This window comes from Colossoma macropomum, unplaced genomic scaffold, assembly GCF_904425465.1.
Source record: "Colossoma macropomum unplaced genomic scaffold, Colossoma_macropomum, whole genome shotgun sequence".
NCBI lineage: Eukaryota > Metazoa > Chordata > Actinopteri > Characiformes > Serrasalmidae > Colossoma > Colossoma macropomum.
The window spans coordinates 26093149-26108311 of record NW_023494784.1 but is presented as its reverse complement, the minus strand read 5'-3'; the positions used below and the strand labels follow the sequence as shown (position 1 = coordinate 26108311).

The 15163-nt window shown below is 40.3% G+C and overlaps 1 protein-coding gene across 1 annotated transcript in view; it reads left to right on the top strand.

The window, feature by feature from the left end:
- The window catches only part of si:dkey-91i10.2 (uncharacterized protein LOC555224 homolog), a 50512-nt gene that overhangs the window by 21363 nt on the left and 13986 nt on the right, over positions 1 to 15163 (top strand). The window contains exons 2-3 of the mRNA XM_036565949.1: positions 5569 to 5724; positions 11289 to 12880. Coding sequence (XP_036421842.1) covers positions 11319 to 12880 — 1562 coding nt within the window. The 5' untranslated portion in view covers positions 5569 to 5724; positions 11289 to 11318. The remainder of the gene's footprint in view (positions 1 to 5568; positions 5725 to 11288; positions 12881 to 15163) is intronic.

The window sequence follows — 15163 nt, the reverse complement described above, 5'->3', positions numbered from 1 at the left end:
TGTTTTCTTTCTTTGCCTTTGTTATAGCTTCCATTCTTTTCACCTTGCTTGCGGTTTTTTAAAGAAATCTGCAGAGATTTTTTTACATCTCCAAAGTTCAGTCTTAGAAGTTGGTTGCATTTTCTGCTTCTCACAAGTAATCCCAAACACCAACGGCGTAGGAGTGACTTTAACATTGGATTTGGGGCGGGGGGGTCATTTACTACTATGAATCTGCCACTTCAGCCACTCATTGTTTTCTGTGGCTAAAATCAGGCCGATATGTAACAACAACTACAAAAAAAGTAAATAAAGGCATTATGCTTAAATGAGATGACAAAACAGTCTATGTTAAGGTTAACACTGAGAAATTTCTAGCTTTACAAGACTTAGGCAAGACTAATGTTAACGTTAGCTAATTCAAGCCCTCCTAGTATGTTACCATAACAAGCCGTTTTCATAGCTATAATCAGCCCTCGTTGCTATTCATTGTGCGCGTTTATTGACCTCAAGTTCAAAGCTGGTGAAAGCTAACCTCACTACCAACCAGATGGTATGACGAGGCAAAAGCTGAGGCCAGTGAAGCTGGTAATTGGAGAATATTCAACATAGTACTTTTTTTTTTTTTTTCATTTTTTGAACAGGCACCTCAACACGGGCACCTCAAAGAAGGCCCAGAGCCACATTACATGGCATGAAATGGGGAGGTTGACTGATTTGCTGGCAAAATGCGCTACCCTCGGTCTCGCTTTCAAAATATTATTATTTTTTTCCCTTCTGGTATAATTTTTGGATGAGACAAATGCCACTGTTTCCAATATTGGGTCTATCTGGTTGATGTTCAAAATACAGTCTAAGGGTCCCTGTTGTGTAAAAGAAGAATAAGAGTTGGTGTTTTATAGTGAGAGGGATGATATTTTGACATTACCAGCATCCAGGAAGCACTGGTTCATAAACTTCATTAATGCAAACTAAAAAAATCATCTGAAACTATGACATATTTCAGAAATATTGTGATACTGACTTTGGTTGATACCACCCAGCACTAATTGCCGTACACCACTCTGCACATGAGCAGTGCACCGTTTGTCTGCCATGGTGGAATGCTGGTTAACCCAGATTTGCCCCTGAAAAGAACTTGAGGCTTCACTCCTCTCGTGAATGTGTCGAGGCTGTCTCCTCATGCTTTGATGCACTGCAGTTGCCTCGGTCTCGCCTGCTGTTGTCAGAATGCTCCCGTGCTGCACTGACAGGGAATTGAATGGTTCTCCAGGTCATTAAGAGCTCTGCATCTACTTATGCAGCTCGCTCTCTCTGACTCTCTAACTCCCCCATCTCAATAGCTCTGTCTTGGAAACACTTATCTTAACCCCTGAAATCCAGATAACGGGTTTCACTGTACTTGCTATTGATTTGTACTCTTCTTGACAGATTTAGTACTTTGAGTTTTTTCCTAGCTGTTTTTTTTTTTTCTTCTTTCAGAGCTGTTGTCCGTGACCTCAAAGCTGCTGATGGACCGTTTAGCATTTCTAGCAGTGCTGGTCCATTTTATGGCAAAACTAATAAGCATAATGTGACTGTTAAAGATGGCCTTTAGTCTACTTACCTCAAGATACTTGAGATAAGAACCCAAATGATCAGTAATTGGCTGGATTTTCCAGACCTTTCCAGTATATTTGGTGTTTCAGGGAAGAGATGGAATCATGAGGATTAGGCGATGTGGCCAGTAGGTACTAATACCGGCATGGCCACTCAGAGGTAGCAAAACACATAAGTTGTCCTCATAAGAACTATGGCTCAACTCATCATTTGGACTGAGAGGACTCATATCACAATTGTAGAGCTAAGTCCAGGCATGACTCAGTGTCTTCCACTATTATTTCCTTTATGTTTTTGTATATTTTCTCCTAGCCCCACAGGGATAGTTCTAAGAAACTGCTGCTTTTCATGGAGGCGAACATTTCTGGCTTTCCCAGAAAGCAACTGCCTGAAGTGGTAGGAAGTGATGGTAGTCATGTAGTTTGGCCACCTGCTGGGTGTTTCAATGGAAAAGTGACTGGAGATTTAGAGCTGAGAGTGATTTTCCATTCCCTGTCAACCCCATACTCATCACTGTGTGTTATACTGTGCCTTTGAGAGAGCATTGCCTATCATGGACTTTGATGTGAGTCACATCTCACCTCACCTCAGCAGTACAGCCCTGCTGTGAAGCTCCATCCATGCACTGAATTACTGAGACGAGAAAGCTTCTGACCACCCTTGGGTTTGGTCCACTTTCAGTGAAACATCCTCAACAAAATCACTGGTGTGGTACGTGCACACTGCTTTGGCTTAAATGACCCCTAGGGGAAGCTGTTACAGATCCCTCAATTCATTTTAGAGGCACAATGTGAGGCAGGTTTGGAAATCAAAATAAAAGATCATGGCTTTTCGTGAGCCAGGGGAAAGGTCTTTTCTTTCTTTTTGAAGGTACTTCCTGACCTGATGACAAAATAGTGTGAATTTGTCTTAAAAATAATTATATATTTTTAGGGAAGGAATAGAAACTGCATGTAGTGTGCAGAACAGAGAGGTACATCCTATTACAGTTTGGTGTGTGTGCGTTGGAGGATAGATGTTTTTCATGTATAATCTTCATATGGGGGTCTTTAAAAGTACTAGCAGAGGTGTTATAATGAGGTGCCATATCATTATCACATCATTACTGGCTTTGTAAAAGGTTTTCAGAATGAGTGTTTTTATTGCATCTGTTTCTGTCTGACTGCCTGTCACTTTTAGGCTCTCTCTCTCTCTCCCTCCCTCTCTCCCTCCCTCTCTCTCTCTCTCTCTCTCACTCACACACTCACAAAAAGAGGTTCTTCAAGCATTCTTTAGTAAAGGCAGTCGTGATATATAGATCCATGACAACTCAAAGAACCATTTGAGTGCTTAAATGGTTCTTTGCATGGCTAAATGGTTTTTCGCCATGATCGAGAACCTGTTAAATACTTTTATCTTCAAAACGGTAACTTTACAGGAGAAGGAAAAATGTTCTTAGCTTTGAATAGAAGTCAATGGAACAATATGTTCCTCTAAGTAATTCTTACTCTCACTCTTCATCAAGAAAATTTAACACATGCATTTTAACACGAAAAAACCAACAAAAATGGACATACAAGGTTTTGTTCTGATGTCGACAATGTGGTTCTTTAAAGAACCCTTTTAAACATTTGTTCTTTTATAGCACCAAAAAGGGTTGCACTGTTATTACAAGTTGAAGAACGTTTTTTGGTACTGTATAGAACCCTTTTCTGCTACGACTGTAGTAGAGGTAGGTAATATGGCATAAATATAGTATTTCAATATTTCAAGAAATTTTCACTATACACAATATATCATGATGCTCATTTTTTTAGACATCTGATCAGTTGGAACAGAGTCAAAAGAACAACTAGTGCTACATTAAAAATTACTGTGAAAAACTGTGAATACAATGATTTTTATTCAATATTTGACATACTGTGTTGCAATAAATCCAGTTAAACAGGACTAATTTTGCTCTCTTTATAATGAAACATACAGTTGATCAGTGTTCTACAGGCGAGAAGCATGATATATTCAGAAGAGTATATTGTGTTCTATTGTAACGTGATTTATCACAATCATTTTATATATTGCACAGCCCTAGGTTGTAGGGGTGTAACGACACTCGGCTCGTGATTCGATTCGATTTTTGATACTGGGTTCTCGATTCAATATTCATGATATTTTGAACAAAATTTGAATGAAGGAAAATTATGACATAGCACTTCTATGACAATCCAGATTTCTAATGAACAAGCTGGATGGGGTTGTTGGTGGTTGTTTGCAAACTTGGGAGCTCAAAAAATGCAATTGCTTTAGATGGTGTAATGAATAGACTGCACATTCTCCACGTGGTGCATTGTCACAGTTTTGCACTGCGATATCATAGTGTCACGCCCACACATTGTCATACTCCTAATGTTGGCTGAAGTTTAAATACACAAGCCCTGGCAGCAAGATGAGATTAGCTAGTTTGTTGAATATTAGACAGATATTAAAGCTTAGGGACACATCTACACATTCTCCTGGCAGTATGAATTGCTTAAGACACTACTTTAGAGAATGGGTGCAGGGAAAAGATTATAGGGAGATTTAATCTCTGTTCAGCATTTACAGAGCCATGCAAATGACGTCAGCAGCCTAAAATGACGTGGCTCAGTGACATAAGACTGTTACTGGGCTTTGGTTTGTATGGTATATGCATATCTGTTGGCATAAAGACGAGATATTGAGTAGTGTGTAAAGATAGCATGATACCACTGTTTCTCTTCCAATGCTGATACAATGCTGAAACTTGAAAAATAAACTGATGCAGTTAAGGATCTTATTTTTATTTTTTATTGTTTATTTAAAAATGAGCTATTTTTAATTATAACAACTACACTACAGAACATGTAAAATGATATAATAATAGAATACCTAATAGAATACATACTACATGTGGTTACTATTGATCACATAGTGACCAGTTTTCTTCATTTTTCTGTTATTGCATAATGAGCAGTTCTGTAGTTTCAGCCTAGATTTCTTCCTTATGTGGATCAGATTTGATCTTTTTTGCTGTTTATATCCAATCTAGCATTTTCTTCTGGAATTGCCTGATACCAATATTGGATTGATGCTATCTCTAGTAGTGTGGTCTTGCATAATGTACACCAAGGTGTTTTTGAAGAGCTGGAACTGTCAGTAGTTGATCACAGTGTGGCCTAAAATACTATCCCCCATACTCAGGGTAGCAGTGAAGATCCTCAGGTGTTCTGTCACTCAGATTTGTCTCACTGGGCAACAGAACCGTTTATTGCAGTCAGACACTTATCAAACACCAGACAATGACTCTGTCATATCCCTGCCTGTCCTGCCTGGGATGAGAGAAAGGGAAAAATTGTAGAAGAAGAAACTGAATATCTTTGTTGACTAAAGCCAGCTTTCTGACTAAGGTCAGGAGCTGCCTCTCTAGAGAATGAGAAAAATGACATGCATTCAGAAGCCACCATCACATTTTTTAGAATCTGCTTTGCAGACATAATGTGGCAGATATCAAGTACACTGGGAATAAAATGAGAGATAGGCCATGCCATGCATACTGGAGGTTGATGGCAGCAGCTCTGGATTGTTGGTGTATGACACATTTATTACCCTAGACTTTAGCTGTTTGGGTTGCTGTTGGCAACTGTGGTGTGCTGTTTTGTTTTATTGATGTTTGTGAGTGCTTCCAAATTGCAATATAGAGGCTATTTATTTACAATCGTTTTGATTTGAATGATCAATATTATAACATTGGAGGTCTGCTATCTGCCCAGACCTCCAATGCTCACTGTGTTTGTCTAACAGACTTTGTTTATGTGCAAATAAATTCTAGTGAGGTCTGTTCAATTCAGTGTTAATTTTTATTATTCATTAATATTATTATTATTTATCAGTATTGTCTTAAGTGTAAGAAACCAACAGCATGCAAGAGAGAGTTTTGCCAATTGATCGTATTATTTTTAGAGGCATCTACTGAGGGACCTGTCTCCTCTTTTGCAGATGTTTATGCTCAGGGCTTCAGCTGTCTGGATTTGTGGATGCTGAGTCTACCTTGAAGGACAGATCAGCAGACAAAGAAGCATTTTGGGGGAGCCAGTGAATTTTAGCCTGAAGCAAGCAGAGTAAAGGTGCACACAGAGACTTTGTTAAAATGGGGTAAGTTTATATGGCTAACCTACAGCGATCCTCAGGGGATTCTCTTCCACATCCAATCAACAGAGTGGCGTGCACATCCAGTACACACATTCACCAGCCCTGTAGTACAACTGCATGAGCTACACAACAAAAGCATATCACATTCAGCTTGCAGTGAGAGTTGTTCAGTTTAAATACCTTCAAATCTAGCTTTATTACATCCTGAGGCTTATTATTCAATATCAAGGGTTTGCAATTTTTGTCAAATGACCACATTATTTAAATGTGCAAGTACTATAAGTGCTTTTACAATTAAGTGTGCATCTTTTATGCTACATGCTAGGAAGCCATGGATAATACAGCAATGATAACATTTGCAAATACGTTTTTTAAAGATTGGCCAACCAATTCCTGAATATTTACAAGAAAGTAATGTGAAATATTATTTTGTGTGGCATACAACATAAAATGATACTTTAACTAGACTTTCTGCACTTTTATGGACATATCCATAATCACTGTGCTTATTGTAGCAAAGAACATTAGATGCTTTGTTCAGAGACTAGTTCAGGAGCAGTCTTGGGCGATAGGTTGATATAATTGGATATTGGCGATGATTGACAAATAACCTGATGGTGATGTTTCAAAGGTGAGAATTGCTTTGTTGGGAACTGTTTTGCTAAATAATGTGAATATAATATGTACATGCTATTTCCCTTTACCTTAAAAACGATTTTTTACCTTACGATTTTTAACCATGCCATTTCCCTTTACCTTAAAAACATCCTTTTTACAGGACCTCAAAAAGCTATTAGGCTACGGTACAGCAAATCTTCCCCTGTCTTCTAAGGGCTTCCCAGAGTGCAGCAGGAACATTTTTGTACAAGAGTCCAGATGGTTCAGATGAGTTTTAACTATTATGTGTTGTTATGAAAATACAATACGACACAAAACAGGCATGGCTTTGGAGCTCACTCATGCATGTTTAGTAGCCTGAAGTTTCTCCAGAAGGGGAGCTGTTAGCACACAAAGTTGTACCATGCAGATTTTAAGAATATTTGACTGTATACGTATGTTGTTTTTTTGTATACAGGTAGTTTCATTATATCACGTTAATGTAAAATATTAAAAACTCTGAGAATTTAAATATATTTTTTTCTCATTTGTTTTCATCAGGAATGAACTAAGCTGCCTTGAAGAAATGTATCAGGCTTACAACCATTACAATAGAGTTTTATTATAACCCCCCAAAATGAACATATTGCAAATATCAAAGCGAATATTGAGAAAAGCTGCTGCAAAATCAAGAATTTTAGCTGACAACGATCACCAAAACAGGTTGTGAGACACTGCTGGGACTGCTACCTGGACTGTGTGGTCTATTCCTAAGCTATAGTGTGTAACAAACCTTTGGACTTGCCAGTGGGTCCTGGCTGGCCATTTAAGGGGATTAAACAAACACAGTAATGTTGTATACTGGTGCCGCATTAATTCTTTGCTGTTGTTTGATATATTGTGTACTGTTTCTGGAATCTCTCTTTCTTTCAGTGTAAGTCAGAGAGATTTGACAGTGACAGTATGGAGCCCTTGTAAAAGCCTGTAATAACTCAGTGAGTAGTTTTCTCAGCGTGTTAGTGTGTACAGTAATTCAGTTCAGAAGTGAAAAAGAGCATCTGCCTGTCTGTCACAAACAGAGACAGAGAGGTGAGCCCTGTGTGAACTGAGCTGTGCTCCACATGCTCATTAACCAAGCTCCTTATGCTAATCAAGTGTGTTCATTCACACGTCAGCAGTTTTTGCACCCAGCTAAAGAAAACACTGGCACTGCTATTGAGGCATGTAACTGTACTGAGTGAGTGGCAGCCGCACTTCCACCAATATAAATGCAGCACATTAAGATTCAGAGATAAACAAAGAAGATTCCCTTTTTGTACTCTTTATCTTTCAAACGTAGCATTTAAATTAGCCTGGTTTAGCCAAAGGGGCTTCAGTGGATCCTGTTTAATTAAACTGGCTACGAATTTTAATTGAACACCTGAACATGTCAGGCTTTCCCCTTTATTATCATTCAAAGTGTCATTGATGTTTTCAGTGCTTTTTATCTACAATCACACGACTGTTGTTATTCTCTGACAGGCGTTATAAGAGAGATGAATTATCGTTAATGCAAATCTCATCTTATCACATTACCATATGTACCACTATGATTCAGCCGTGCTGTTTCATAACTCCTACGTTTGACCCTGATATCTGCCTAAGATTATGGATGGATATTAGCCTGGCCTGGAGCCAGGCGATCTGTACTAATTACTGAAAGAAGAAGTAAGCAGTGCTCTTCTGGTTAATCCATTACTCTCGTCCCATTAGTGAAATGACTGCCAACAGCGAGTGTAAAGTGGCTTTTTTCATTACTGTCTCTTCACATCAGAGTCTGATGTCCCCTTAATTTTCTAGTGACCAGAGCAGAGGAAATAATCTGCTATTTGAACCCGTACAGCAGAGCCATTTTAAGAATATTATTGTGATTTTTCTAGTTTTGAATCACGCTACAGGGCTACTGTGCCCACTGCAGGTTATTTGACCTTGTGAGTCCCTGATAGAGTCATATTGGTCATATCATAGATTCTTCACTTGCTCAGGGTTTCAGTTATTTTGTAATGACTGAATGTAGGGAGTATTTGCAACATTTCACACACAAGGATTTTAAAGAAGTTTTATGTAGTTTTGTTCAGTATGTAAACACTGTTAACATTGCTTACTTCCCAGTCGATACAGTCCATGTATGGAAACTAAGCTGCAAAAACAGCTTAATTCAAAACATCGAATCCATTGTTTTTGTGAAGCCATTTATATATATCTGCCTCTTCAGCCTACAGCATTCCTGCCCATTCATGTAGTAAGTAAGTAGGTAAGTAAAGTTTATTTATATAGCGCGTTTTACAACAGGTGTTGTCACAAAGCAGCTTTACAAGGAAATCAGCATTACAGAAAGAAATCCGGGACCAGGCCCCCATGAGCAAGCCAGTGGCGACAGTGGCAAGGAAAAACTCCCTAGGAAACAGGAAGAAACCTTGAGAGGAACCAACACTCAGAAGGGGAACGCAACCTCCTCTGGTCAACACCAGATAGTAAACATTGTTAGTACAAAAACAGGGAAAACAGGTGGAGCAATGATTCATTTGATTAGTTTAGTTCATGCAGCAGCGGCGGCGGCAGCATCAGTGGGGTCAGGTTGTGAGGGTGAGGTTTGCACGGAATAGTACAGCATGGAGCTTGATGGTGGTCAATCCGGTCCAGAGGGCTGTTGAGCAGTGGCACCCAATCAAGGCAGAAGAGGCAGCAGCATCAGACGCACAGGATGGGCAGCTGTTCAACTCGGCAAAGGAAAGAAAGAAAGGAAAAACACACAGAGAGTCAGTTCTGTAATGGGTGATTGATTAATTTGATTAGTTTAAATGATTGATTAGTTCAGATGATTAATTTGATTAGTTTAGTTTATGCAACAGCAGCATCAGTGGGGTCGGGATTGTGAGGGTGAGGTTTGCACGGCGTTGCACAGCAAGAAGCTCAATCGTGGTCAAGCCGGTCCAGAGGGCTGGCGAGCAGTGGCACTCGATCAAGGCAGAGAGGTAGCAGCATCAGAATGAACAGGATGAGCAGCTGTTCAACTCAGCAAAGGAAAGAAAGAAAGGAAAAAACACACAGAGAGTCAGTTCTGTAATGGGTGACTGACAGAACTGAGAGTCAGTTCTGTAATGGGTGTTAGTTCTGTAATGGGCAACTGATTACAGATTAAAGTGTTAGCAGAGCAGCAGAGACTCTGGCAGGTATAGAACTGACAGGGAAAACTAATTACCAAGGGCTTGACTATACAAGTAAGTTTTTAGCCTAGACTTAAAGACTGAGGCTGTGTCTGAGTCCTGAACATTAACAGGAAGATTATTCCAAAGCTGGGGGGCTTTGTATGAGAAAGCTCTCCCCCCTGACGTAACTTTATTATTTCTAGGTACTAATAGTAAGCCAGTACCTTGTGATCTAAGTAGGCGTGATGGTTCATAGTGAGAGAGAAGTTCACTCAGGTACTGAGGGGCGAGTCCGTTTAGAGCTTTGTAAGTCAGTAAGAGAATTTTATAATCAATGCGAAATTTAACTGGTGACCAGTGTAAGGTTGATAAAACTGGGCTGATATGGTCAAACTTTCGGGTTCTAGTAAGAACTCTGGCTGCAGCGTTCTGGACTAGCTGAAGCTTGTTAAGGCTTTTGCTGGGACATCCAGACAGCAGGGCATTACAGTAATCTAGCCTTGAAGTAATAAATGCATGAACTAACTTTTCTGCATCCTGTAGAGATAATGCATTTCTCAATTTAGCAATATTGCGGAGATGCAGGAAGGCTGTTCTAGTAATATTAGTTATGTGTGCGTCGAAGGACAGATCAGGGTCTATAATAACACCAAGGCTTTTTACAGATGAGCTTGATGCAACTGGGAAATTGTTAAGTTTAAGTGTTAAATTAGACTGTTTCTAGCCGCTTTTGGACCAAAAACCTCTGTTTCATCGGAGTTAGGAAGGAGAAAGTTACTCGACATCCAGTCTTTTACGTCTTTTATACAGTCTTCAATCTTGCTAAGTTTAATTTTATCATCTGGTTTGCTTGCTAAGTATAACTGAGTGTCATCGGCATAACAGTGGAAATTTATGCCGTGTAGAATATATAAGCAGAAGTTATAAGGAGCGTTTCAGCCTGGACTGCTTTATGAATGAAGCAAAACACAGGGCAGCCAGTCAGAACAGAGGTCATTTACATGTATCAATCATAAGGGAGAATGCCACCTATTTTTACCTACCTGCATAATTCAATCACTTAGATGGAAACAAAGTCACTCAGAATAGTTTGCTGGTAATTGGTGGTGAAATAGTGGTAAATCTGAAAAATAAGTTTAATTTGGATGCTGTTTTGCCTCACAGCGCCCTGCGTGTACCTCTCCACCATGACTTCATTTGTAAAAGTTTTTAGCCAAAAAATTTCAATCTTAAAACTATTGTTAAAAAAGTTTCAGGTATCAGGCAATATATACCATTTAATGTAATAACTTTCAGTAAGGTAGCTTGTAGAAGAATTAAACTCTTCAGACGTCTGGTTCCTATCATCACTGCTGTAAACAATTCTGACTTGGACAGCTTCTCTAGAATACCACATTTCACATCAAACCACTCTGAACAATTTTGTTTACATCTCAATGATTGAATCATGTAGATATTTTGAAATTCCTCATTAAAGCCACAGTAACAAAAACAGCCTGTTTACTTCTAAGAGATAAAGAGGCTGTCATGTAAGTGGTAATTTAAAAATGAATTATGACTGCTTTTGGTACATAAACCCACACAAGCATTATAAGTGGACTTAAGGAAAAAAAGTCCACTTTATATTGTATCCTTTATAACTTCATAGTCTTCATAGCAATGCATCTTGAACATTTGGCAGCGGTGAATAATTGATGTTTAGATGGGCTGTGAATATCAGTATGAGAGTGCAGTGTGTTGTCGTCATGCCAATGCCCCGACTGTGTGTTCTGATTTCCGCAGGGCTGTGATCCCCGTGCCTCTCTCTGATGGATGCGGGCTCATGCTGTGGTCATGCCGGACGTGAAGGCTCTGCCATGTGAGTACTCCCCAGCAGGCTCCCCTGCTGGCTGCAGCATGGACCTGGAGCCCTGCCTCAGTGAGCTGCCAGACCCTCTATCTGTCCTTGGCCCCCCGTTGTCTGGGTTCCCCCACCACAGCACACCTTCCTTCTCCAACGTGGCCGCTCCGGCAGGTCGCTGTTCTCCAGGATGCAACAACAACAACAGTCTTCTTGGAAACCTGGGGCTCAGGTACTGCTCCACCAGCAGTGTGCAACCACTCAAACAGCCCGAATCTCGAGTGGGGCTCTTCTCTCAGGGCTGCATGAATTCCGGCAGCAACCGAATGTACCGCAGCCTGGAGAACCTGCACTGGAGTTCAGCACCTGACCCTGGCGTTTACACTTATAGGAGTGTAGAAAGTGAGTTCATTCTCCACTGTACCTCCAGCAGTCAGTGGTACGATGGGCCTCCTCAGGGATCACATGTCTACAGTGTAATGCACACCCCTGAGAGCATGGCTTTCTACCCACGCCGTAACCTGGCAAGAAAGGACTTGCCTCTGTTCCCTCAGTGGCTATTCCCTGCTGTGGAGGACTGGGGTGTAAACGGAAATGGCCGGAAAGGCCTGAGAGATAAGCTCCGCCTCCAGAGCGCTCGTGTCAATGAGCCCCACAAGCCCCTTCGGCCTCAGCCTTTGCCCAACAATATCTCCCATTCTTTTTATGATCCGGAAATGGCTTTGCGCCATGGTCGGCCCTCCTCCCCAGGGCTGGCAAACAGCCAGAGAGAGCTATGCGCTCGCCGCATCACCAGCCCCGAAGAGATCAAGCAAGAAGTTCTGCGGCGACTGCAGCTGCGCAGGCAGAGGAGCACGCCTAACCTGGCCCTCAGCTCAGGTCAGGAAGCTAACCTTAGCAAGTCTTACACCTCTGAACCAGTCAACAGCATTGCCCAGTCCACTCCTGAGAGGAAAAGGCCTCCAATGGGCCGCCTACATATCCCAACGTTCGAGGAGTTCAAGAGAATGAGGCAAAGAGAGAGCGGTCAGGGTCTGGGCCTTTTCACAGCGCCACCTGGTGGGGGAGGTGGGTCTGAAGGCCAGTGCAGGGAGGGAAACAGTATGGAAAAAGCACAGGAGGTTAAAGACAAATTACAGACAGAGGCTAAAACTGAGGCAGAAATTGGGAAAAGCTGTATTAACAGTGAAGATGCAGCCCAGCTATGTGGTTCCAGTGGCCAGGAGCTGACAGAGGGCAGTTCCTCTGCAGAGACCACAGATGGACCCATCTGTACAGGACCTGTGCCTCGCTCTCCTCTGCACTCCCAGACTGCTGCTGCCACAGGAGAAGCACAAGTCCATGAAGTTGGGGGCACTGGGGCTACAGATGTAGCTCTTCTCCCTTTCCCTCCCCGCAGGGAGAATGCCGAGGGGGCATCCAGCTGCTGTCCTGCTATCCTCTTGGATGGGACAGAGCTCTCTAGCTATGGAGCCAAGATCTACAAGATGAAGGAGGACCTCCTCGGATCAGCCCTGGACCTCATAAAGAAGAGGTGAGAGGATAAAACCAAGTGTATGTCAGTATGCTACATGCAAATTAGCATCTGTTTTACTATGCCCATGCTTCAGAACTTACTAGTTTAACCCCTTGAAGTTATTACATTTGTTTTGCTGTACTATTCAAGTGTAATTATATATTAATTATATAATTACATAATTAGTCATGGATAGTTTAATGACTTAGTTATGTGTAGTTAATATCATAAGCTATGGAATAAAGAAATCTGCATACAGTTTATATTCTGTATTGACAGGATTGTGCCTGCACATACTTTTCAATATCAAGAAATGAAATAAAAACACAAGCATTTTTTTTCTACAAAACAGAACTGCATAAACCACAATAACTTTTCATCAATATAAAACTATTAATACAATATCTCCTCTTCTACTTATGAACACAAATGTGGTGCTGATATGGGCTAATGCCAATATCCACTATTTTTGTCTGCATATCTGCTGATGCTGATACTGATACAATACACATTTATAAACTATAGAAACTGTGAAAAATAAAACATTTATTTTTTAGGATTAGAAATGCAATAACTTTAATAAAATACATAGTTTAAAATATCAGTCAAGTCTAAAAATCTTTCTGATTCTGATATATTTTTTTTTTATCAAAGATCTGCTGATTTCAATATGATTCTGATTGTGCAACCCTTTCAATAACCTCTTAAATTCCTGTTACAACCTAAGGCTTAATATTCAGTAACTACATAGACTACAGTGGAAACTGGCTAAAGGTTAAGCATTCTGCTATTTGTGTTACCCTAAAAATTAGCTAACCATTTTCCAACTGAAACGGTAACAGGTGTAAGGCTTTTTTAAAATTAAAATGTGAAACCAGTTTGGCAATTTAAGTCAAAATCAATGTAACAAAGAGACAATTTTACTGAATCAGACTCTTTTTATACTTCTCGTTTTATCATTTTCTTTGATATGAGCACAGTATGCATTTTAAATCAGCAAAACGTGTTCTTAGCAAAATCAGTGGCCATAAAAAATGTTTTTTTTGAGGACCAGTATTGCTTATCAGCCATGAAATTGGATGCTATAGCGAGCTCTAAGACATTATTGCGGCATTAGCGGCCTTGTTCCTATTGATTTATTTTGGCACTTTGGTGTGGTCCAGACAGACCATAAGGGAGTGTGAACACTGCTTCTCTATCACCTTCTCTAGTGCCAGGGTAACACGTCTCTGCAGATGGCAGGAGCGTCTGGATTTGCCCCTGAAGCATTATGGCACCCACCGGCAGCTGTCACAGGCATATTGTCTGGTGATTAGCAGCCTTAGAGTTCAGTCCAGGACAAAGGTAGAAACAGAGAATGAAGAGTCCATTAGGATATGGCTGTTTGGCTGACCAGGAGTCTTCTAGCCTCTGATTCACCATGTACATTAGAGATAACAGACTAGATACCAGAGTAGTAAATGTAAGCTACATGGTCCTCTCTGTTTTTATTACCAGAGGCAGGGATTAAAGCGAGTAGTGAAGTCAAAGAGGGAATGTGAGGAATGAGGACATTCACAGTGCTAGGGCTGATGCACTTTCGGTCTCTGCCAGGAACTGCCATGAAGCCATTTTCACTGTAACATTAGTAATGTATTTAATGAATTTGCACCAGCGCATGAAATATCTGAAATTATAACAAATTGGATTAATGTTAAAGCATGTATTTTTCACACAGCAGATGTTCTCCGCATTGTATTTCATGTATATTTTGCTTCATTTCGTTTTGTTCTGAGTGTAATACAGAAATGCCATGTTTTCTAATGTACCTTAGGGAAATGGCTTCAGGGTGCTACAAGTAATTGATAGACTAAGGAATTGCATAAAGAATCAAGTAAGGAAGGAATATGTACAGAGCAAACCAGATCAGTTCTCTTTACAAGGCAATCACAGGGACATTTTCATTTACTGTGTCTCTGATAGGAGAAAGAAGAGCTCATATATTATCTTATATACTATCCCAGAACCATTTCCCTGTGTCCACTGCAAGCTGCTCTCTTCACTCATAAAAAATGGTTCTTTAAAGGTTCTTTAGTAGAAGCGGTGCTTCTATATACAGAACCCTGAAACACTCAAAGAACCATTTGATTACAAAGGTTTTTTGCATAGTCAAATGTTAAGTCTCTATAATGGAAAACCAGTTGTATATATTTCTTTAAAGAGCTCTTTTAAAAATGGTTCTATATAGCACCAAAAAGACTTCTGCTATTGTTACAAGACAAAGAACCCTTTTTTGCAGTACTATATAGAACCTTTTTTTGC